Source organism: Dendrobates tinctorius, unplaced genomic scaffold (genome assembly GCF_039654945.1).
Source record: "Dendrobates tinctorius isolate UK_male_01 unplaced genomic scaffold, ASM3965494v1 ptg000151l, whole genome shotgun sequence".
In the NCBI taxonomy this organism is placed as follows: domain Eukaryota; kingdom Metazoa; phylum Chordata; class Amphibia; order Anura; family Dendrobatidae; genus Dendrobates; species Dendrobates tinctorius.
The window spans coordinates 7,895,582-7,920,656 of record NW_027361818.1 but is presented as its reverse complement, the minus strand read 5'-3'; the positions used below and the strand labels follow the sequence as shown (position 1 = coordinate 7,920,656).

At 42.8% G+C, this 25,075-nt stretch overlaps 1 protein-coding gene across 1 annotated transcript in view; it reads left to right on the top strand.

The window, feature by feature from the left end:
- EFNB3 (ephrin B3) overlaps nt 1-25,075 on the top strand; it is a 148,747-nt gene that overhangs the window by 105,516 nt on the left and 18,156 nt on the right. The window contains exons 2-3 of the mRNA XM_073547059.1: nt 14,426-14,721; nt 23,144-23,236. Of these exons, the coding sequence (XP_073403160.1) occupies nt 14,426-14,721; nt 23,144-23,236 (389 nt within the window). The remainder of the gene's footprint in view (nt 1-14,425; nt 14,722-23,143; nt 23,237-25,075) is intronic.

Sequence of the window (25,075 nt, the reverse complement as noted above, 5' to 3'; positions counted from 1 at the left end):
ACTTCCACTGAAGTTGGATCAGCCTGAAATTTGATTTTTCACTTTGATTTTGAGTATCATTCCAAATCCAGACCTACATGGGATATTCATTTGGATGTACATTGATCAGTTTTATGATTTATTGTTCTCAACGCATGCCACCATGTAATAAATAAAGATTTGCAACTGGAATATTTAATTCAGTGATATCTAGGATGTGGTATTTTAGTGTTCCCTTTATTTTTTGAGCAGTGTATATACTGTATGTGTGTGTATATATATATATATATATATATATATATATATATATATATATATATATATATATATATATCTCTATAATATGTGTGTGTTTTGATGAATATTTCCTTTGAAAATGATGTGTAAATGACAGAGAACTATTCTATGTAGAAGTTCATGTTAAAATCGCATTGCAGTTGAATAGCAATCGCATTGCATTCTGATGTAAATCGAATGCTAGGTGGGAGAAATCGGATTGTGCTCGCATAAAAAACGCATGACACTCGTCCGACTCTCCTGCATCAAAATCGGACCGATTTTAAAATCGCTAGTGTGTCTCCAGCCTGACCCTGTGTTTACTTTGAATTCTCCTGGGTCACTGCCTCGTCACTGCACAGTGAGGGCACCGCTGTAGTAGTAGGGTATGTTTCCACTGTCCGGATTCCTTCAGTAAACGCTGCGTGTTGGACGTTGTGTACATCCGCAGTGTCCAGATGTTACAGCATAGTGGATGGGATTTTATGCTCTCGCCTTCTCCTGCGCTGAATAGAAGCACTTCACCATCTTTTTAAGCGGTGTGAATTTTTTTGGCAGTGCAGGGGTTAATCGGCCATGCTGAGAGTTCTGAGAGCTAGAGCTCTCAGCTGTGCACTGCTAGCCCCTCCCATCTCCTATATAATCTGGGCCCTGGCTAGCACTCATTGTCAGAGCTAGCTTATGCTGCATGGCTGGAGGTTGTTGGTGGTTATTGGAGAAGGTGTTTGGTGTATTTATCTGTAAGGCTGGGTTCACAGGTAGCGGAATTCCCGCGGAAATTACCGCGAGAATTCCAGAATTCCATTCCGTGGGAAAACCGCATTTTAAATTCCCACGATTTTCCCGCTGAAAAACTAGCGATTTGCAAGCGTAATTAGCTTGCAGAATGCTAGCATTTTCCAAGCGATCTGTAGCATCGCTTGGAAAACTGATTGACAGGTTGGTCACACTCGTCAAACATAGTGTTTGACGAGTGTGACCAAGTTTTTACTATTGAGGCTGCCTATGCAGCATCAGTAGTAAAAAGATCTAATGTTAAAAATAATAAAAAAAATAAAAAATCGTGTTTTTCTTACCTTCCGACGTCCCGCGCTGTGTCCCCAATCATCGCGACGCTGCCGGCAGGTCCCGTTCCCAGTGATGCATTCCGAAATGACCTTTGATGACGTCGCGGTTTCGCGAGACCCCTACAGTATCGCAAGACGCGACGTCCGCAAAGGTCATTATCGGAATGCATCACTGGGAACGGGAGCTGCCGCGTGTATCGCTGAAGCCTGAGGACGCTGCGCAGGACATCGGAAGATGAATATAACCCAATTTTTTTATTTTAATTCTATTTTTTACAGGGATATGGTACCCAGAGCCTGGAGGAGAATCTCCTCTCCTCCAGAACCTGGGTACCATCCGCAAATGTTCTGCTTACTTTTCACATGGTGGGCACAGCCACATGCGGAGAGTAAGCAGAACAATGCATTCCTATGTGGCGGAATCGTCGCGATTCCGCAAAGTAATAAGCATGCTGCAAATTTTTCCGCGATGCGATTCCGCTGCGGGAAAATCCGCAGCATTAGCACAGTATTGCGGAATCCGATAGGATTGCATGGGATGCTGTTTATTTGCGTTTTCGCGGCGAAATCGCGCGTTAAAAACCGCCGCGAAAACGTAAAAAAAGCAACGTGTGAACGCAGCCTAACTATTGCTAGGGTTTGTGAGTATGATAATTCTCTTTCTTCTCTTACTTTGGTTTAACCGCATCCTCCACTCCCCAGTAGATTCCTCTGTTATATGTGAGTAAATATTTCTTATGCCTGATATTTTCTGTTTCCCCTGTTCGTGTTACCTTGTTAGTCTGGTTGGTGTATTACTGTACACTATTACTCCCCTCTTCCATGAGTAGGGAAGGGTACATACTGAGGGCAGATTCAGGAGTTAAGGCAGGGTACATGGCCCCGGCATCTTCACCTTCAAAAGTAACCCAACAAACAGGGCGAGCTAGAGTGCCCCCTGGTGTTAGGGACAGGGAAGGGGCCCCTGGTCTCGGGACACCCGACAACAGAGTCGTAACACTAGTTCTGACTGAAACTGTTTTTTGATCCATTATGGATCATATTACTGCTCTGACAGGGCAACTGCAGCAGCTCCGCCTGGATGTGGCAGATGTACTTTCATTTTGCAGCACCCTAACAAATCAGGTTTGGGGACCATGACTCCCAGGCAATCTGTAGTGGAGCCCAAGATCGCTTTGCTGGAAAGGTTCTCTGGGGGGCGTGACAAGTTAGTTGTTTTCAGAGAGGCCTGTAAACTGTACTTCAGGTTACGTCCTTGTTCCTCAGGAATCGAGGCGCAAAGTGTGGGGATAATAATATTGCTCCTTAAGCATAGCTCTCAACCGTTCCGATTCTTGCGGGACAGTCCCATTTTTGACACCCCCTACCCGCGTCCCGCCCGGGATGCTATTTTTCCCGCATTGCACTGAGCCGCCACCCCCTCATGCACCGACCCGATCCTCACCGAGCCACCATAGCCTGCAATGATGTGGCTTCGTGCTGGGCTGCTCTCTGGCTGCGCACACAGGACCTGTGATGAGGACACAGGAGGGGAAGAGTCAGGCGTCACATGATCAGGGGCCTCCGGTATGCAGGACTCTGCTGTGCTGGTTGACAGGGTGGATGTAGCAGAGCTGTGTGTGTACAAGGTGGACGGAGCAGAGCCGCGTGTGTACGAGGTGGACGGAGCAGAGCCGCGTGTGTACGAGGTGGACGGAGCAGAGCCGCGTGTGTACGAGGTGGACGGAGCAGAGCCACGTGTGTACGAGGTGGACAGAGCAGAGTCGCGTGTGTACGAGGTGGACGGAGCAGAGCCGCGCGTGTACGGTGTGTACCGAGCGGAGCCATGTGTGTACGAGGTGTACGGAGCGGAGCGATGTGTGTACGAGGTGTACGTAGCCACATGTGTATGGGGCGGAGCCAAGTGTGTATGAGGTGTACAGAGCGGAGCCATGCATGTACGGGGCGGAGCCGCGCGTGTACGAGGCGTACGGAGTGGAGTCGCAGGTGTACGTAGCGGAACCGCGCGTGTATGAGGTGTATGGAGCGGAGTCGTGTGTGTACTTGGTGTACGGAGCAGAGCTGCGTGTGTATGGGGTATGTGGAGTGGAGCCATATGTGTACAGGATGTACGGAACGGAGGCAAGTGTGTACGAGGCATACAAAGCGGGCTTTTCCCACGGACACAGGAGTACACGGCAGAGCCCCGAGGAGCACTTTAAAACTTGCATATGACGGTCCACCGGAAGTGATGTGCTGGAAGCTGACCGGAAATGAGGTAATTTCATGAGGAGATTGTGACGGAACCAGGAATGCTTCTTATCCATCACCATGTCCTCCAAACAGCGCGGACAGCAGGATCGCGTTGGAATCGGAGATGCCGGCCATGTGAGCTGATCATGATATGTCCTGCACCGGGAGGCTCAGGTGGGCATTACAATGGGAGCCGAGCTGCTATAGTATCTTTATAGAATCTTTCTCTCTGTTTCTTTCTTTCTCTGTTCTTTCCTTCTCTCTGTTTCTTTCTCATTCTCTGCTCTGTTTCCCTCTCTTTTTCTTTCTCTCTCTAATCTTTCTTTCCCCTCTTTCTTTCTTTCTTTTTCTTTCCTCTTTCTTTCTCTGTTCTTTCTCTTTCTTTACATCTTTCTTTCTCTCTGTTCTTTCTCTGTCTCTTTCTCTCGATCTCTCTGTACTTTCCCCTTTCTTTCTTACTCTCTGTTCTTTCTTTCTTCCTTTTTTCTCTTTCTTTCTCTCTGTTCTTTCTTTCCCCTCTTTCTTTCTCTCTATCGCTCTGTTCTTTCCCTTCTATCTATCTTTCTTTCTGTCTATTCTTTCTTCCCCTCTTTCTTTCTCTCTCTGTTCTTTCTCTCTTTCCCCTCTTTCTTTCTTTCGCTCTCCCTCTGTTCTTTTTTTCTGTCCCCTCTTTCTTTCTCTCTCTGTTCTTTCTTTCCCCTCTTTCTCTCTGTTCTTTCTTTCTCTTTCTGTTCTTTTTTTCTGTCTCCTCTTTCTTTCTCTCTCTGTTCTTTCTTTCTTTCTTTTTCTCTGTTCTTTCTTTATTTCTCTTTCTTTCTCTCTGTTCTTTCTCTCTGTTCTTTCTTTCCCTCTCTTTCTTTCTCTCTCTCTGTTCTTTCTCTCTCTAATCTTTCTTTTTTCTCTCTCTGTTCTTTCTTTCCTCTCTTTCTTTCTTTCCCCTCTTTCTTTCTCTCTCTGTTCTTTGTCTCTTTCCCCTCTTTCTTTCTTTCGCTCTCCCTCTGTTCTTTTTTTCTGTCCCCTCTTTCTTTCTCTCTGTTCTTTCTTTCCCCTTTGTTTCTCTCTCTGTTCTTTCTTTCTCTCTCTGTTTTTTCTTTCCCCTCTTTCTTTCTCTCTCTGTTCTTTCTTTCTCTTTCTGTTCTTTTTTCTGTCCCCTCTTTCTTTCTCTCTCTGTTCTTTCTTTCTCTCTCTGTTCTTTCTTTCTTTTTCTCTGTTCTTTCTTTATTTCTCCTCTTTCTTTCTCTCTGTTCTTTCTTTCCCTTTTTCTTTCTCTGTTCTTTCCCTCTTTCTTTCTCTCTCTCTGTTCTTTCTCTCTCTAATCTTTCTTTTTTTCTTTCTCTCTCTGTTCTTTCTCTCTTTGTTCTTTCTTTCCTCTCTTTCTTTCCTTCCCCTCTTTCTCTCTCTGTTCTTTCTCTCTTTCCCCTCTTTCTCTCTCTGTTCTTTCTCTCTTTCCCCTCTTTCTTTCTCTCTGTTCTTTCTTTTTTTTCTTTCCCCTCTTTCTTTCTTTCTCTCTGTTGTTTCTTTCCCCTTTGTTTCTCTCCATGTTCTTTCTTTCGCTCTCTGTTCTTTCTTTCCCCTCTTTCTTTCTCTCTCTCTGTTCTTTCTTTCTCTTTCTTTCTTTTTCTCTGTTCTTTCTTTTTCTCCTCTTTCTTTCTTTCCCTTTTTTTTCTTTCTCTCTGTTCTTTCTTTCCCCTCTTTCTTTCTCTGTTCTTTCTTTTGTTCCCCTCTTTCTTTCACTCTCCCTCTGTTCTTTTTTTCTGTCCCCTCTTTCTTTCTCTTTGTTCTTTTTTTCCCTCTTTCTCTCTCTGTTCTTTCTTTTTTTCTTTCCCCTCTTTCTTTCTTTCTCTGTTCTTTCCTCTTTTTTTCTCTCCCTGTTCTTTCTTTCCCCTTTCTCTCTCTCTGTTCTTCGTTTCTCTTTCTCTCTCTGTTCTTTCTTTCTCTCTCTGTTCTTTCTTTCCCCTCTTTGTTTGTTTCTTTCTTTCCCCTCTTTCTTTCTCTCTCTGTTCTTTCTTTCTCTCTGTTCTTTCTTTCTTTCTCTCTCTGTTCTTTTTTCTGTCCCCTCTTTCTTTCTCTCTCTGTTCTTTCTTTTTCTTTTTCTCTGATCTTTCTTTATTTCCCCTCTTTATTTTTCTCTGTTCTTTCTTTCCCCTTTCTTTCTTTCTCTCTCTGTTCTTTCTTTTGCTCCCTGTTCTTTCTTTCCCCTCTTTCTCTCTGTTCTTTCTTCTCTCTGTTCTTTCTCTCTCGCTCTCCTTTCTTTCTCTCTGTTTTCTTTTTTTCTCTCTCTCTGTTTTCCCTCTTTTCCTCAGTACCAGTCAGTGTGCCTACAGTACTAGCCACTGTGCCCATAATGCCAGCCACTGTGCCCTCAGTACCATTTAGTGTGATCAGCAGTGCTGAATGGGTGTGGTTGGGTGTGGACATGGATGTGACAAGTTGTGAAATGGGTGTGGTTGGGGCGTGGCCTAAAATTTACAGCGGTGCGCTGCGCACGCCGCAGCCTTTGTCCCTCTTTCCCTTCTTCAAAAGTTGGGAGGTATGCTTTAGCCCTGTATGAGACTCCAGTTTCCCTTGAGGCAGCCATGTCTCTTTTTATACGGGTGGACCGTCTTCTTCAGAGACATAAAGAGACACTCCAATTTGTGAGAGGTTCGGGGCTAAGGGAATCCTGGTCTGAGTCATCTGAGGAACCCATGCAGTTGGGTGCGGCATCTCATCCTTGAAAGCAGTCTGTTTGGTTCAAAGGGTGAGTGGTTTTACTGTGGTAGAAAGGGCCTTTTTGTGGTCATGTTTCCTTCCTAGGGCAGCACGGTGGCCCAGTGGTTAGCACTGCAGCGCTGGGGTCCTGGGTTCGAATCCCACCAAGGACAACATCTGCAAGGAGTTTGTATGTTCTCCCCGTGTTTGCGTGGGTTTCCTCCGGGCACTCCGGTTTCCTCCCACACTCCAAAGACATACTGATAGGGAATTTAGATTGTGAGCCCCACCGGGGACAGTGATGAAAATGTGTGCAAACTGTAAAGCGCTGCGGAATATGTTAGCGCTATATAAACATAAAGATTATTATTATTATTATTCCTGATCATGCAGTAAACATTAGCAGGAAGCTAGGGTTGCGGGGAGGTTAGCATCCCGGGTGTACATATCTCCTCCGTGGGTAGGACACAATTTTCTCTACCTGCTGAAATCCATATGGGCAGAGATAAGGTGGTTGTTTCTGCCTTTCTGGACAGTGGGGCGAGGTTTAACTTGATGAATGCTAGGTTCGTCCAGGTCCAAGGCCTCATTCCACAAACTCTGTCTTCACCTATATACCCATAATCGCCATCGACTCCGCATGCTTGAGACATGGGTATTTTACTCAAGCCGTCCGAGGGTTACATCTTCAGTAGGGGCCATGCACTCTGAAGTAATTGGCTGTTATGTGCTTGAGGGTCTGCCCTCTCCTGTGGTACTTGGACTTCCTTGGCTCACTCTGCACAACCCTGTGGTAGACTGGAGTGAGTAATGTCAAGGACACTGCTTGGCTACCCGGCTTGCAAGGGTGAATACCCAGTATGTGCAGAAATACCTGTCTGATGTGTTCTCGGAGAAGACGTGCCAAGAGCTTCCTACCTCAGGGGGTGTATAATCTCATTCGTATTAAAGAGGCGGTTGAGTGGAAAACAGCTTTTAGTACGCCTGAAGGATGGTATGAGAACCTGGTGATGTCATTTGGGTTGACGAACACTCCTGCCGTCTTTCAGCACTTTGTAAATGACATCTTTAGTCACCTGGTAGATGACCATAAATCTACCTATCTTAATGACATAATTTATTCACCTGACCTTGAGTCACATCAGGTACATGTCAGGCAAGTCTTATAAATACTCAATAATTTGTCAAACCAGACAAGTGTAAGTTCTCACTTGAGGCGATCCCTTTTCTAGGATGTGTGTTATCGTCCACTGGTTTTCTCATGGATCCGGCGAAAGTCCGGGCGGTACTGGATTGGGATCGTCCCCATGATTTGAAGGCGTTACAAAGGTTTTTGGATTTTGCCATCTGCTACTGTAAGTTCTTCAAGAACTTTTTGGTAGTAGCCAAACCTCTGACAGATATAACTAGGAAGGGGACAGCCTTTTCCAAGTGGTCCAGTCCAGCCAGGGTGGCATTCAATACCTTGAAGAAGTGTTTTGCTTCTGCGCCGATCCTCATACAGCCTGGCATCACTCAGCCTTTTATCGTCGAGGTTGACGTGTCTTTGCTGGGGGTAGAATTGTCACAGGGTGCATCTCCTGGTAAATGGCGGCCAAGTGCATATTTTCTGAAAAAACTCGTCAGCAGAGAAAAATTATGACATAGGTAACAGGGAACTCTTGGCAATCACTGTTATTATGGGGGCACTGTGGGTGACGCTGTTATTATGGAGGCTGTTGGGTGGTCTCGGTGATATAAGGCTATGTGCACACGTCCGGAATTCCCGCAGGATTTCCACAACTCCATGGCGTGGGAAATACGTGAGAAATCCGCATTTTTAATTCCCGCGTATTTCCCGTGAAAAAATAGCGTTTTGCCAGCGTAATTGGCTTGCAGAATGCTAGCGTTTTCCAAGTGATCTGTAGCATCGCTTGGAATACTGATAGGTTGGTCACACTCGTCAAACTTATTACTATTGAGGCTGCCTATGCAGCATCAGTAGTAAAAAGATAGAAAGTTAAAAATAGTAAAAAGAAATAAAAAATCGTGATTTTCTCACCTTCCCGCGTCTCACGCAGCGTTCCCAGGCCTCAGCGATGCTCCCGGCAAGGCCTGTTCCCAGCAATGCTTTGCAACAAAGACCCCAGATGACGTAGCGGTATCGCGAGACCGCGACGTCATCAAAGGTTATTGTCGCAAGGCATCACTGGGAACGGGACTTGCCGGGAGCATCGCTGAGGCCTGGGAACGCTGCGTGAGACGCGGGAAGGTGAGAAAATCACGATTTTTTATTTTAATTTTTTTTTAACAGGGATATGGTACCCAGAGCCTGGAGGACAGTCTCCTCTCCTCCAGACCCGGGGTACCATCCGCACATGATCCGCTTACTTTGCGCATGGTGGGCATAGCCACATGCGGAAAGTAAGCAGAACAATGCAATCCTATGTGTGCAGAATTCCCATGATTCCGCAAAAAGAATGAGCATGCTGCGTATTTTTCTGCGATGCAATTCCGCTGCGGAAAAATCCGCAGCATTAGCACAGCATTGCGGAATCCCATAGGATTGCATGGGATGGGGGTTTTTTTTGCGTTTTCGCGGCAATTTCACATATATATAGGTCCTGTGCTGTATACTGCAGTGCATAGATTATATATAGGTCCTGGGCTGTATACTGCGGTGTATAGATTTTATATAGGTCCTGGGCTGTATACTGCGGTGTATAGATTGTATATAGGTCCTGGGCTGTATACTGCGGTGTATAGATTGTATATAGGTCCTGGGCTGTATACTGCGGTGTATAGATTGTATATAGGTCCTGGGCTGTATACTGCGGTGTATAAATTGTATATAGGTCCTGCGCTGTATACTGCGGTGTATATACTGTATATACAGTGGGGCAAAAAAGTATTTAGTCAGTCAGCAATAGTGCAAGTTCCACCACTTAAAAAGATGAGAGGCGTCTGTAATTTACATCATAGGTAGACCTCAACTATGGGAGACAAACTGAGAAAAAAAAATCCAGAAAATCACATTGTCTGTTTTTTTTTCATTTTATTTGCATATTATGGTGGAAAATAAGTATTTGGTCAGAAACAAGCAATCAAGATTTCTGGCTCTCACGGACCTGTAACTTCTTCTTTAAGAGTCTCCTCTTTCCTCCACTCATTACCTGTAGTAATGGCACCTGTTTAAACTTGTTGTCAGTATAAAAAGACACCTGTGCACACCCTCAAACAGTCTGACTCCAAACTCCACTATGGTGAAGACCAAAGAGCTGTCAAAGGACACCAGAAACAAAATTGTAGCCCTGCACCAGGCTGGGAAGACTGAATCTGCAATAGCCAACCAGCTTGGAGTGAAGAAATCAACTGTGGAGCAATAATTAGAAAATGGAAGACATACAAGACCACTGATAATCTCCCTCGATCTGGTGCTCCACGCAAAATCCCACCCCGTGGGGTCAGAATGATCACAAGAACGGTGAGCAAAAATCCCAGAACCACGCGGGGGGACCTAGTGAATGAACTGCAGAGAGCTGGGACCAATGTAACAAGGCCTACCATAAGTAACACACTACGCCACCATGGACTCAGATCCTGCAGTGCCAGACGTGTCCCACTGCTTAAGCCTGTACATGTCCGGGCCCGTCTGAAGTTTGCTAGAGAGCATTTGGATGATCCAGAGGAGTTTTGGGAGAATGTCCTATGGTCTGATGAAACCAAACTGGAACTGTTTGGTAGAAACACAACTTGTCGTGTTTGGAGGAAAAAGAATACTGAGTTGCATCCATCAAACACCATACCTACTGTAAAGCATGGTGGTGGAAACATCATGCTTTGGGGCTGTTTCTCTGCAAAGGGGCCAGGATGACTGATCCGGGTACATGAAAGAATGAATGGGGCCATGTATCGTGAGATTTTGAGTGCAAACCTCCTTCCATCAGCAAGGGCATTGAAGATGAAACGTGGCTGGGTCTTTCAACATGACAATGATCCAAAGCACACCGCCAGGGCAACGAAGGAGTGGCTTCGTAAGAAGCATTTCAAGGTCCTGGGGTGGCCTAGCCAGTCTCCAGATCTCAACCCTATAGAAAACCTTTGGAGGGAGTTGAAAGTCCGTGTTGCCAAGCGAAAAGCCAAAAACATCACTGCTCTAGAGGAGATCTGCATGGAGGAATGGGCCAACATACCAACAACAGTGTGTGGCAACCTTGTGAAGACTTACAGAAAACGTTTGACCTCTGTCATTGCCAACAAAGGATATATCACAAAGTATTGAGATGAAATTTTGTTTCTGACCAAATACTTATTTTCCACCATAATATGCAAATAAAATGAAAAAAAACCAGACAATGTGATTTTCTGGATTTTTTTTTCTCAGTTTGTCTCCCATAGTTGAGGTCTACCTATGATGTAAATTACAGACGCCTCTCATCTTTTTAAGTGGTGGAACTTGCACTATTGCTGACTGACTAAATACTTTTTTGCCCCACTGTAGGTCCTGGGCTGTATACTGCGCTGTATAGATTGTATATAGGTCCTCTGCTGTATACTGCGGTGTATAAATTGTATATAGGTCCTGTACTGTATACTGCGCTGTATAGATTGTATATAGGTCCTCTGCTGTATACTGCGGTGTATAGATTGTATATAGGTCCTGTGCTGTATACTGCGGTGTATAGATTGTATATAGGTCCTGTGCTGTATACTGCGGTGTATAGATTATATATAGGTCCTGTGCTATGTACTGCGGTGTATAGATTGTATTTAGGTCCCGCGCTGTATACTGCGGTGTATATACTGTATATAGGTCCTGGGCTGTATACTGCGGTGTATAGATTGTATATAGGTCCTGTGCTGTATACTGCGGTGCATAGATTGTATATATATGTCCTGGGCTGTATACTGCGGTGTATAGATTGTATATAGGTTCTATGCTGTATACTGCGGTGTATATACTGTATATAGGTCCTGGGCTGTATACTGCGGTGTATATACTGTATATAGGTCCTGGGCTGTATACGGCGGTGTATAGATTGTATATAGGTCCTGGGCTGTATGCTGCGGTGTATAGATTGTATATGGGTCCTGTGCTGTATACTGCGGTGTATAGATTGTATATAGGTCCTGCGCTGTATACTGCGGTGTATAAATTGTATATAGGTCCTGAGCTGTATACTGCGGTGTATATGCTGTATATAGGTCCTGGGCTGTATACTGCGGTGTATAAATTGTATATAGGTCCTGGGCTGTATACTGTGGTGTATAGATTGTATATAGGTCCTGCGCTGTATACTGCGGTGTATAAATTGTATATAGGTCCTGAGCTGTATACTGCGGTGTATATACTGTATATAGGTCCTGGGCTGTATACTGCGGTGTATATATTGTATATAGGTCCTGGGCTGTATACTGCGGTGCATATATTGTATATAGGTCCTGCGCTGTATACTGCGGTGTATATACTGTAGGTCCTGGGCTGTATACTGCGGTGTATAGATTGTATATAGGTCCTAGGCTGTATACTGCAGTGTATATACTGTATATAGGTTCTATGCTGTATACTGCGGTGTATAGATTGTATATAGGTCCTGTGCTGGATACTGCGGTGTATAGATTGTATATAGGTCCTGCGCTGTATACTGCGGTGTATAGATTATATATAGGTCCTGTGCTGTATACTGCGGTGTATATACTGTACATGGGTCCTGTGCTGTATTCTGCGGTGTATATACTGTATATAGGTCCTGGGCTGTATACGGCGATGTATAGATTGTATATAGGTCCTGGGCTGTATACTGCGGTGTATAAATTGTATATAGGTCCTGCGCTGTATACTGCGGTGTATAGATTGTATATGGGTCCTGCGCTGTATACTGCGGTGTATAGATTGTATATAGGTCCTGGGCTGTATACTGCGGTGTATAGATTGTATATAGGTCCTGTGCTGTATACTGCGCTTTATAGATTGTATATAGGTCCTGTGCTGTATACTGCGCTGTATAGTTTGTATATAGGTCCTGTGCTATGTACTGCGGTGTATAGATTGTATATAGGTCCTGTGCTGTATACTGCGGTGTATAGATTGTTTATAGGTCCTGTGCTGTATACTGCGGTGTATAGATTGTATATAGGTCCTGTGCTATATACTGCGCTGTATAGATTGTATATAGGTCCTGGGCTGTATACTGCGGTGTATAGATTGTATATAGGTCCTAGGCTGTATACTGTGGTGTATGTACTGTATATAGGTCCTAGGCTGTATACTGCGCTGTATAGATTGTATATAGGTCCTGTGATGTATACTGCGCTGTATAGATTGTATATAGGTCCTGGGCTGTATACTGCGGTGTATAGATTGTATATAGGTCCTGTGATGTATACTGCGCTGTATAGATTGTATATAGGTCCTGTGCTGTATACTGCGGTGTATAGATTGTATATAGGTCCTGTGATGTATACTGCGCTTTATAGATTGTATATAGGTCCTGTGCTGTATACTGCGCTGTATAGTTTGTATATAGGTCCTGTGCTATGTACTGCGGTGTATAGATTGTATATAGGTCCTGTGCTGTATACTGCGGTGTATAGATTGTTTATAGGTCCTGGGCTGTATACTGCGGTGTATAGATTGTATATAGGTCCTGTGATGTATACTGCGCTGTATAGATTGTATATAGGTCCTGTGCTGTATACTGCGGTGTATAGATTGTATATAGGTCCTGTGATGTATACTGCGCTTTATAGATTGTATATAGGTCCTGTGCTGTATACTGCGGTGTATAGATTGTATATAGGTCCTGTGCTGTATACTGCGGTGTATAGATTGTATATAGGTCCTGTGCTGTATACTGCGGTGTATAGATTGTTTATAGGTCCTGGGCTGTATACTGCGGTGTATAGATTGTATATAGGTCCTGCGCTGTATACTGCGGTGCATAGATTGTATATATGTCCTGTGATGTATACTGCGGTGTATAGATTGTATATAGGTCCTGGGCTGTATACTGCGGTGTATAGATTATATATAGGTCCTGTGCTATGTACTGCGGTGTATAGATTGTATATAGGTCCTGCGCTGTATACTGCGGTGTATATACTGTATATAGGTCCTGGGCTGTATACTGCGGTGTATAGATTGTATATAGGTCCTGTGCTGTATACTGCGGTGTATAGATTGTATATAGGTCCTGTGCTGTATACTGCGGTGTATAGATTGTTTATAGGTCCTGGGCTGTATACTGCGGTGTATAGATTGTATATAGGTCCTGCGCTGTATACTGCGGTGCATAGATTGTATATATGTCCTGTGATGTATACTGCGGTGTATAGATTGTATATAGGTCCTGGGCTGTATACTGCGGTGTATAGATTATATATAGGTCCTGTGCTATGTACTGCGGTGTATAGATTGTATATAGGTCCTGCGCTGTATACTGCGGTGTATATACTGTATATAGGTCCTGGGCTGTATACTGCGGTGTATAGATTGTATATAGGTCCTGGGCTGTATACTGCGGTGTATAGATTGTATATAGGTCCTCTGCTGTATACTGCGGTGTATAGATTGTATATAGGTCCTGCGCTGTATACTGCGGTGTATAAATTGTATATAGGTCCTGCGCTCTATACTGCGGTGTATAGATTATATATAGGTCCTGGGCTGTATACTGCGGTGTATATACTGTATATAGGTCCTGTGCTGTATACTGCGGTGTATATCCTGTATATAGGTCCTGTGCTGTATACTGCGGTGTATATACTGTATATAGGTCCTGTGCTGTATACTGCGGTGTATATACTGTATATAGGTCCTGTGCTGTATACTGCGGTGTATAGATTGTATATAGGTCCTGTGCTGTATACTGTGGTGTATAGATTGTATATAGGTCCTGTGCTGTATACTGTGGTGTATAGATTGTATATAGGTCCTGTGCTGTATACTGCGGTGTATAGATTATATATAGGTCCTGGGCTGTATACTGCGGTGTATATACTGTATATAGGTCCTGTGCTGTATACTGCGGTGTATAGATTGTATATAGATCCTGTGCTGTATACTGTCCTGTATAGATTATATATAGGTCCTGCGCTGTATACTGCGGTGTATATATTGTATGTCCGATGCTGTATACCTCCACCCGCTCCGCCTATGCAGATCGCTCCTGACCTCTCCTTCTCTCTCTTCTCTCCTGCAGATTTCAGGACGCTGAGGGCTACGTCTTGTACCCACAGATCGGGGACCGCTTGGACTTGTTGTGCCCCCGCTCGGAGCCCCGAGGTCCCTTCTCCTCATCCCCCTATGAATATTATAAGCTTTATTTGGTGGGCACAGAAGAAGAGGTAGTGACATGTTCTGTTCTGCGGACGCCAAACCTCCTCCTCACCTGTGACCGCCCGGGGCAGGACCTCCGCTTTACCATCAAATTCCAAGAGTACAGCCCAAATCTGTGGGGTCACGAGTTCAAATCCCACCGGGACTACTACATCATCGGTGAGCAGTTCTGTCGTGTCAGGATGGATGATGACCTGCAGCCTCCAGACTTTTCAGCCATTCCTCTGATGCAGAATCCAAATACATAGATATTTTCCTGTAGTCACCACTAGGTGGAGCTCTCTCTGCGCCCAATCTTATGAATAACTCTCCAGTCTGCAGTTAGCTCCCTCTAGTGGTGGCTGAGGGCAGATATTTTTTACTTCAAATCTATGGAGTCCATTTTTATCTCCGTATCCAAAAAACGGAGCAGTGACCTCTCTGGAGACATATTAAGAAAAAAAATCAGCACAGAAATTTGGATATTTTTTAAATTAAATGAAAAGATAATTAAATATGCTACATTATCACCTTACCAACATATGGAGAAGCTCTGATTGCGGCTGTTTAAATGTTGCTGTCAACCTCTGAGAGGGGAATTTAAGGTGCTTGTTCCCAGGCGCAGTTTCGGGCGTCCACCAATAACGCCATGATGCCATGACAGCGTCAGGCTTCATCAATTTCCTGACATACTGCAATACTGTCGACAAATCCACAACAGGGACTAAAAAATAAAGGAAGAAAAAAAAACCTTTACAGAAATAATATTGTCTAAATTAGTTTAATAAAAGCAGAAATAAAAAAATAAAATTGAAAACGAATATAAAAAAATCTAATAAATTAATAATATATTAACATACAACAACAATAATATAATATGTAATAATATACAGCAATAATATACAGTAATAGATTTTTATAATAATAAAATTAAAAATAAATAATGTAATAATCAAATAATATAAATATATAATAGCAAATAGTAATAATATATATATAATATAATAATATGTTCCATAATAATACAAAATAATATAATAAAATACAAATATATAATAAACATTAATTCTAATTGTATAAGTGTTTTTATATAATATATTTTTATTATAATAATAAAAATCACATTCGATATTGTTGCATCTGTAAAAGGTCCATCTATCGAAATATAAAATTATATAACCTGTAAAGTAAACACCATAGATAAAAAAAAAATAGAAACACCACATTTTCTGGGGTATTTTTCTTTTCCTTTTCCTGCTATAAAAAGTGCAATAAAAGCTACAGAAATGTCCTATCTACTCTACAATGGTGCCAATTTATTATTATTATTTTTATTATTATTATTATTTATATAGCGACATTGATTCCATGGTGCTGTACATGAGAAGGGGTTACATACAAATTACAGATTTCACTTACAGTAAACAAAGTAACAATCACAGACTGATACAGAGGGGAGAGGACCCTGCCCTTGCTGGCTTACATTCTACAGGATGGTGGGGATGGAGACAGTAGGTTGGTGGGTGGCAGCAGTTCCGGTGTTGGTTGAGGTGATATCTCCAGTAGTGGTGAGGAGGTAGCGGGGTCATTGCAGGCTGTAGGCTTTCTTGAAGAGATGGGTTTTCAAGTTCCTTCTGAAGGATCCGAGTGTGGTTGATAGTCGGACATGTTGGGGCAAAGAATTCCAGAGGATGGGGGCTATTCGGGAGAAGTCTTGGAGGCGGTTGGGTGAGGAGCGAATAAGTGTGGAGGAGAGAAGGAGGTCTTGGGAGGACCGGAGATTACGTGAGGGAAGGTATCGGGAGATTAGTTCAGAGATGTATGGAGGAGACAGGTTGTAGATGGCCTTGTAGGTCAGTATTAGTAATTTGCACTGGATACGCTGAGGGAATGGGAGTCAGTCAAAACATTTGCAGAGGGGCGAAGCGGAGGAGTAGCGAGGAGAGAGATGAATTAGTCGGGCGGCAGAGTTAAGGATGGACTGGAGCGGTGCGAGCGTGTTAGCAGGCAGGCCACAGAAAAGGATGTTACAGTAGGGAGATGATGAGGGGATGCACAAGCATTTTAGTAGATTGAGGGTTCAGGAAAGGACGGATTCTGGAAATATTTTTGAACTGGAGGCGACAGGAGGTAGAAAGAGCTTGACTATGCAGTTTGAAGGACAGGGCAGAGTCAAAGGTTACTCCAAGGCAGTGGACTTCTGGTACTGGCGAAAGCGTGATGTCATTTATATTGTGATAGATAGATCATGTAAGGAAGATCTGTGAGATGGAGGAAAGATGATGAGTTCATATTTATCCACATTCAGGTTGAGGAAGCGGGAGGATAAGAAGGAGGATATGACTGATCGACACTCTGGGATTTTGGAGAGCAGAGTGGTGACGTCTGGGCCAGAGAGGTAGATCTGAGTGTCATCAGCATAAAGGTGGTACTGGAATCCGTGTTACTTTACGAGTTGCCCCAGGCCAAGTGTATAGATTGAGAAGAGTTAGGGTCCTAGAACAGAGCCTTGGGGGACTCCAACAGAGAGAGGGTGGGATGAGTAGGTGGTGTGGGAGTGGGAGACGCTGAATGTGCGGTTGGAAAGGTATGAGGAGATCCAGGATAGGGTGAGGACTTTGATGCCAAACGAGGAGAGGATCTGTAGTAGGAGGCAGTGGTCAACTGTGTCAAATGCAGAGGATAGGTCTAGAAGGAGGAGTATAGAGTATTTTCTCGTTTGATTTGGCTGTAAGTAGGTTGTTATTATTTTTGGTCAGGGCTGTCTCAGTGGAGTGATGGGGGCGGAAACCAAATTGTAGATTGTCAAAGAGCGAGTTAGATGACAGGTGGGAGGAAAACATCTCAGTACGTAACAAACAAGCCCTCGAACAGCTCCATCGACAGAAAAATTAAAGAAAAAGATGTGTCTCAGAAAATGGCGACACGAACTAAGTTTAAAAAAAAAAAAAAATGTTCAGAAAATCCATAAATGATATTGCCATGTTTGTCCTGACTCGATTGTACATTATATGCTAAAATGAAAAGTGTCATTCAGAACTACAACTCATCCGGAAGAAAAAAAAAGTGGAAAAATAAAAAAAGTCTTTGAAGAGGAGGAAAAGCAAACGTGCAAAAAATGAGAACAAAAAACAGTCTGGCCTTGAAGGGGTTAAGTGTGATGTATAAATCCTCTTTCTTCATGATCCCCATGGAAAACCTTCCTGCCCCAGTGCTGTTGTCATAGGGGTAAATGGACTTAATAGCAGCCAATCAATTTTTTTGTTTATTACTAGAAAAGTGAGAGCTGGGTTGTGATTGGTCCCCAGGAGATTTAGTGTCCCAGAGGTGCTAGAACAGAGGTGGAGGAAGTGTTATCATAGGGACACAGGCAAAGAAGGTTCTTATCTGTAACTATGAGCGTGACCCTTTGGGACAAAGGTGCTGTAGTCGTCTCCTAGACCAGGTCAAGCAGATGCTTTCCTTGTTTTTTGGCCATGCATTATCCCCCTTCCAGGGGCCACAGCTGCCATAAGGTCGATCCCTATGATATTTACACCCTTGCCATATACAAGGTTTTTATGATATAAGACCGCCTGGGGAGTGCATTTGTGACTCTGCTCCTCAGCTTCCATTCCCCGTTCCTTTCTGTTCCTAGAATACGCTTGTGCCGCCGCTCCCCTCCCCGCACATCTCGCCTGCCAACCTTTCCCTCCATCCTCTGCTGCACTTCCCCTCGGGGTGCTCTTGTTTGCTGTGCCAGCGAGCGGAAATAATGAGCTCTGACATTTAGGTCAGGAATAGAGTTGGGGGGGAGACATGGGCGAAGAGGCCGGGAAGAACCCATCTACCTCTGACACTCCTTGTTGCCTCCAAACTCACCTGCTGCCACTTACCACACGGCTTGGGGGGATTGTGGGAGAACGCGGTGACCATGTTGGACCTCAATCATTTCTAAATATTGTTGTACCTAGTTAGAAAAAAGTTGGTGTTTCCCTGTAAAAAAAAAAAAAATTACCCAACAATTTTCCACATTGCCCTTCCACAATGAACACCTCGGCAGGATGTCCAAGTGGAATATTTGTAAAAGTTGTCTTTCTGGGTGTCCATCAATATCATGGTCTTCTCACCCAGGAGTTGGTCCAAGCATGAGGTCAATGTGGAACATTAGCACTATTCCTTACATACAGCCCAGATGGCTATGGCTATGGGACGTCTATCATGTCATAACATCCACCCATTCCTTGAATTACAGATCTACACTGTCCCACTGCGGCATTATTGTGTCCTGTCCTTCCATCTTTCTACCTGCTCCCTCTCCCCAAAAAGTCTACTTTACTGTAGACATGTATTGTCTGCCTATACTTACCAACACCCATTGGATACACATCTCTATATAAGTTGATATATCTGCACATATCTCATTCAGACTTCATATCTATTTGTACTATCCTGTCTTCTCCATAAAGTTCTCAAAGGTCTGAATCCATGCACTTAAGACTGTGGAGTGTGTGGTGGAACTAGAAATACTTAAATCATGTCTTCTAAGTCATAGTGGAACCAGGAGCTCCAGAATTATGGTGGAACCAGAAGCCCATGTTGTGAAACTAGCAGCTCCCAAGTCATGGTAGAATTAGAAGCTCCCAAGTCATGGTAGAACTGGGAGCCTCCAAGTCAAAGTGGAACCATGAGTTTCCAAGACATGGTAGAACAAGGAGCTCTCAAGTCATGGTAGAACTGGGAGCCTCCAAGTCAAAGTGGAACCATGAGTTTCCAAGACATGGTAGAACCAGGAGCCTCCAAGTCAAGGTCAAACCAAAAGCTCCCAAGGTATGGTAGAATCAAAAACTCCCAAGACATTTTTAAACCAAAAACCCTCTATGTCACGATATAACCAGGAACTCCAAAATTATGGTGGGATCACCAGTAGCTCCATATTAATAATGGAACCAGAAGTCTCAGTTTACTTAGGAACTCCCGCGTCGTAGTTAGACTCCAAGTCATAGATGAACAAGGAGCTCCAGAATGATGGTTGCATGAATGCCTACAAAGTTCAAAATAAACCAAGAGCTTCCAAGTCCTGGTCCAACCAGCAGCTCTTGAAGCCAGGAGTTTTCAAGAACATGATTAATGAAGTGTTCCTTTGGTACCAATGAGAAAACTGTCAGTGTAAACCAATGATCAGTCAAGCTTAATATTGCATACAACATTCTGCTAAATTTATGTGCTCCGCCGAGGCACCAGCTAGTATTGCTCAATGTCAGGAGACATTTATTTATGTATATCCTCCCTCTTCTATATTTCTACAGAATGTTATTACGATAACATGTAGGAAAAACTACAAAAAGTCCTTGCCCTATAGAGAGAACAGTAAACCCATCTGTGCAGTCTGCATTCTCCTTGTCCACTCATCATATCTATGTCCCCCTGGTTTCCCACCCTCCCGCCTTCCTTTAACCCTGTCCCCCACAGGCATGTCATTCTACACCCTTTGTCTCGCCGCCCCCCCCCCCCCGTACATCGGGCCTCTGATTGGCTGTGAACTATTTCTTCCGTGACAAGGGACATTGGGGGACATGATTTAATAAAACAGGACCCAAGATGGCTGTCAGAGCTCGTTAACAAGTGAGCTCGTTTAGCCTACATTGCTTCTTAACAAAGGCTGCTACTCTGTTGAGTCATGTAAAGGGATGTTCATGTGTGACCTTAAATGTATCCTGTTCCGGGCTGCGTTTTATAATATTGTTTTTTTATGTATATATATATATATATATATATATATATATATATATATATATATATATATATGAAACCGCACAGTACTTAGCTTCGGGTGCACGGCCCCTGGCAGAAAGTCCAATTTTCAGCCACAATTTCAATATTCATTCCAAAAAAAGGCAGCACTCCATAGTAACTTTTTTCAAAGTGGTAGTGAGTTTTATTCAGCCCACATATCAAGGCAACGTTTCGGCTCAACTGAGCCTTTCTCAAGCAGTGGGTGTTACAAAAAAGTGTCTTTTTATAGACCATATAGCAATCTCTCAATTGTCAATCATTTTACAATACAAGAAATGACAATTCAGTGCAGACAATTTCTTTCATTATAGTCAATAGGCTCCATATGTGCAAACAGGGCAAAAAGTGCTTTGTGCTCAATACAATCTTTATACTTTATAAATCTACTAAGCCTTTATCCACATCCATATTAGGTTTTTAACCAGCGTTTTATATAAACCATATAAGGCCACTACTACATTAATCTTATGACACCATCAGTCACAATATTGCTGCGACTCTTGAAAAAACGCTGTTATTTATATATAGGGAAATCCATAAGGCTGCACATTTTCTTTACCTTGATATATAGGGATTTAATATTATATTGTTAGTTGCCCTGGAACCCCTTGGTCTTAGTTCAGTTAATGAGATGTTGAAACAGGCCGGATATACTGAAGATGGGAAGAATTTTTTATTGAAATTGTTAAAAATAATTTTGACCCAAAATTATTTTTTATTTGGTGATGTTTTTTTATAATCAAAGACGTGGTACAGCAATGGGGGCCAATATGGCCCCTGCTTATGCAAATATTGTTATGGGGGTCCTAGAGGAGAGCTTCGTCTATGTGTCTCCCCACTTCCGACATGTGTTGGTGTGGTAGAGATACATAGACAATGTTTTTCTCCTCTGGACTGGCACAGAGGATTCATTGGATAAGTTTCATCGGTTTTTGAACACAATAGATGAGACAATCAAATTTACTTTGGATTCCTCAAAAACACAGCTACAATTTTTAGATGTCTTAATCAAACAAGTGGGAGGTGAATTGATTACTACATTGTTTATCAAAGAAACAGACAGAAATAATTTATTGGTATATGATAGTCAACACCCACGGTGTGCTGTAAGATCTATACCACTATACCACCAATTATTGAGAGTGAGGGGGATTGTCAAAATGGATAATGAGGTTGATGCAGTTATGGACAATATGATAAAAAAATTTGTGAAAAGGGGTTATCCTCAATGGATGTTGGAAAAAGTGAAGAGGAAAACTTTGGAAAAGGATAGGAAGGAGCTAATTAGTGGTAAATCAGATATTAATAAGAAAAGAGGTTTTTTAAAAAGAATCCCAATCATAAGTACATATAATGAGGAAAGTAAAGATATATCACCTATTATAAAAAAAAAATTGGGGTATGCTGGGTAAGTGTTTACCACATGTTGAGGAACTAACGGTACCACCATTGTTTGCATATAAAAGGAATAAGCATATTGGAGATTTTTTAGCTAGATCTGACATTGGATCTTTAAAAAGGAATTTACAAGTTACACTAACGGGTACCAAGAGAGCAGGTTGTTATCCATGTTTGTCATGTGTGAATTGTTCACTTATGTTAAAGGGTTCAACTTTCCAACACCATGAGACCTCTAAAATATATACGATAAATGAATTTCTAACATGCAATTCTGATCACGTGATATACCTCTTGGAATGCCCCTGGAAGTTGTGGTATGTTGGGGAAACCACGTGGGATTTTAAGACCAGAATAAACCAACATCGGTATACTATTAGAAAGAAGAAACTTGATTTGCCGGTCCCGAAACACTTTGTTGAGTGTAATCATACCGAGAGGGACTGGAGATTTAGAATAATTGATGTGGTCCCTGTACAGAGGAGGGCTGGGGATAGAGAACTCATACTTAAGAAAAAGGAACTGAAGTGGATCTATGAGCTGAATACATTAAGACCGAAAGGGTTAAATGCTGAATTTAAAATACATACTGTTATATAAAACTGTTCCTCTATATGTGTTGTGTTGTCGACCTATGGATATATTGGGAATGATTATCCCTGGTTTTAATTCTTTTTTATTCTCTTTTAGATGTATCACTATTCATAAGAGTGTTAAAATGACCCGGGTGAAGATATTAAGAACGTGGAGGACGAATGGACTTTTGTTAAATAATTTTTTCTGTATGGAAAGCAATTTTTGTAAAGTAATTTGTAAAGTTTTTGTGACTATTTTCTATCTGGGTTCAGTCATGTGGCCAGCCAATTTTACATTAATTTGATGATTGGTGGATTGCTATGGCTGCGGGGATAACTGATATATGTTGCCCTTTAGCCACTGGGGTGAATCAGGTGGCCTGATGAAGGTCATATGGCGCACGTGAGTGGCATGACTAAATGTGCAATCACAAAAACACTAATAATAAGATGAAGTTTAATGCAAAGTATAAAGATTGTATTGAGCACAAAGCACTTTTTGCCCTGTTTGCACATATGGAGCCTATTGACTATAATGAAAGAAATTGTCTGCACTGAATCGTCATTTCTTGTATTGTGAAATGATTGACAATTGAGAGATTGTTAGATGGTCTATTAGAAGACACTTTTTTGTACCACCCACTGCTTGAGAAAGGCTCAGCTGAGCCGAGACGTTGCCTTGATATGTGGGCTGAATAAAACTCACTACCACTTTGAAAAAAGTTACTATGGAGTGCTGCCTTTTTTTGGAATATATATATATATATATGTCTTTTATGTTCAATGATGATATCAAGGACATGACCTATTGCCGGCAACTCTACCTTTTGTAACCACTGACCATCTCGTTTCAGCCACCTCAGATGGTACCCTTGAAGGGTTGGAGAATCTCAGCGGTGGTGTGTGTCAGACCAAAGGCATGAAGGTCACTTTAAAGGTTGGACAGAGTAAGTATTCCACCACAAGAGTGAATATGTGTAGCCATAAGTTGGGCAAAAAAAAAGAAAAGTGACCTGAGTTTTTGCTATGGGAACGGGAAGGGCGAGAGAATTTGAGTAGGTAGGGAAGATGGATGGTAAAACCAAATGGAAGTACTTGGAAAAAAATGAAGACCTAGTCCACTGAAGGTATCAATGATGATTGAAAGAAAAGTCATGGAAGTATCGCTAGGAGAAAGGGAACAATGACAGGAGAACATAGGCCCAAATCCATGGTGATGACTGGACAGTGGCTGCAGAAGATGGGGCTATTATAGAAATAGGAGCATTGGGTGGAGGATATATTGATAAGGTGAGGATGGGCCTAGCGACTGGAGATGATAATAGAATGATGAGGCAGGGATCAGTCTCTGAAGATGATGACGATATGATGAGTATGGGACCAGCGATTGGAAATTGTAAAGATAGTATGAGAAAGGGAACAGTGACTGGAAATGATGGAGGTATGATGAGGATGTAACCAGTGACCGGAGATTATTGAAGTAAGGTGAGGATGAGGCCAGTGACTGGAGGTAACATAGTAATATAGTTAGCACGGTCGAAAAAAGCCATGTGTCCATCCAGTTCAGCCTATATTCTGTCAGAATAAATCCCCAGATCTGCGTCCTTCTAAAGAACCTAACAATAACTGTAAGATACAATATTGTTACGCTCCAGGAAGACATCCAGGCCTCTCTTGAACCCTTTCTATTGAGTTCGCCATCACCACCTCCTCAGGCAGGGAATTCCAGATTCTCACTGCCCTAACAGTAAAGAATCCTCTTCTATGTTGGTGGAAAAATCACCTTCCTTGGTATAAACAGATCCTCGGAGAGATATTTGTATTGTCCCCTTATATACTTATACATGGTTATTAGGTCGCCCCTCAGTTGTTTTTTTCTAGACTAAATAATCCTAATTTTGCTAATCTCTCTGGGTATTGTAGTTCTCCCATCCCCTTTATTAATTTTGTTGCCTTCCTTTGTACACGCTCTAGTTCCATTATATCCTTTCTGACAACCGGTGTCCAAAACTGTACACAGTACTCCATGTGCGGTGTAACCAGGGATTTGTACAGAGGCAGTATAATGCTCTCATCATGTGTATCCAGACCTCTTTTAATGCACCCCATGATCCTGTTTGCCTTGGCAGCCGTTGCCTGGCACTGGCTGCTCCAGGTAAGATTATCATTAACTAGGATCTCCAAGTCCTTCTCTATGTCAGATTTACCCAGTGGTTTCCCGTTCAGTGTGTAATGGTGATATTGATTCCTTCTTCCCATGTGTATAACCTTGCATTTATCATTGTTAAACCCCATCTGCCACCATTAAGCTTTACATAGTTTTGTATCATCTGCAAATATCGATATTTTACTGTGTAAACCTTCTACCAGATCGTTAATAAATATGTTGAAGAGAAGAGGTCCCAACACCGACCCCTGCGGTCCCCACTGGTCACAGCGACCCAGTTAGAGAATATACCATTTATAACCACCCTCTGCTTTCTAAGCCAGTTACTTACCCATTTACACACATTTTCCCCCAGACCCGGCATTCTCATTTTGTGTACCAACCTCTTGTGTGGCACGGCATCAAACGCTTAGTAAAAATCAGGATATACCACATCCAATGACTCACCTTGGTCCAGTCTATAGCTTACCTCTTCATAAAAACTGATTAGATTGGTGTGACAGGAGCGATTCCTCATAAACCCATGCTGATATGGAGTTACACCGTTATTCTCATTTGAGATAATCCAGAATAACATCCCTCAGAAACCCTTCACATATCTCACCAACAATAGAGGTTA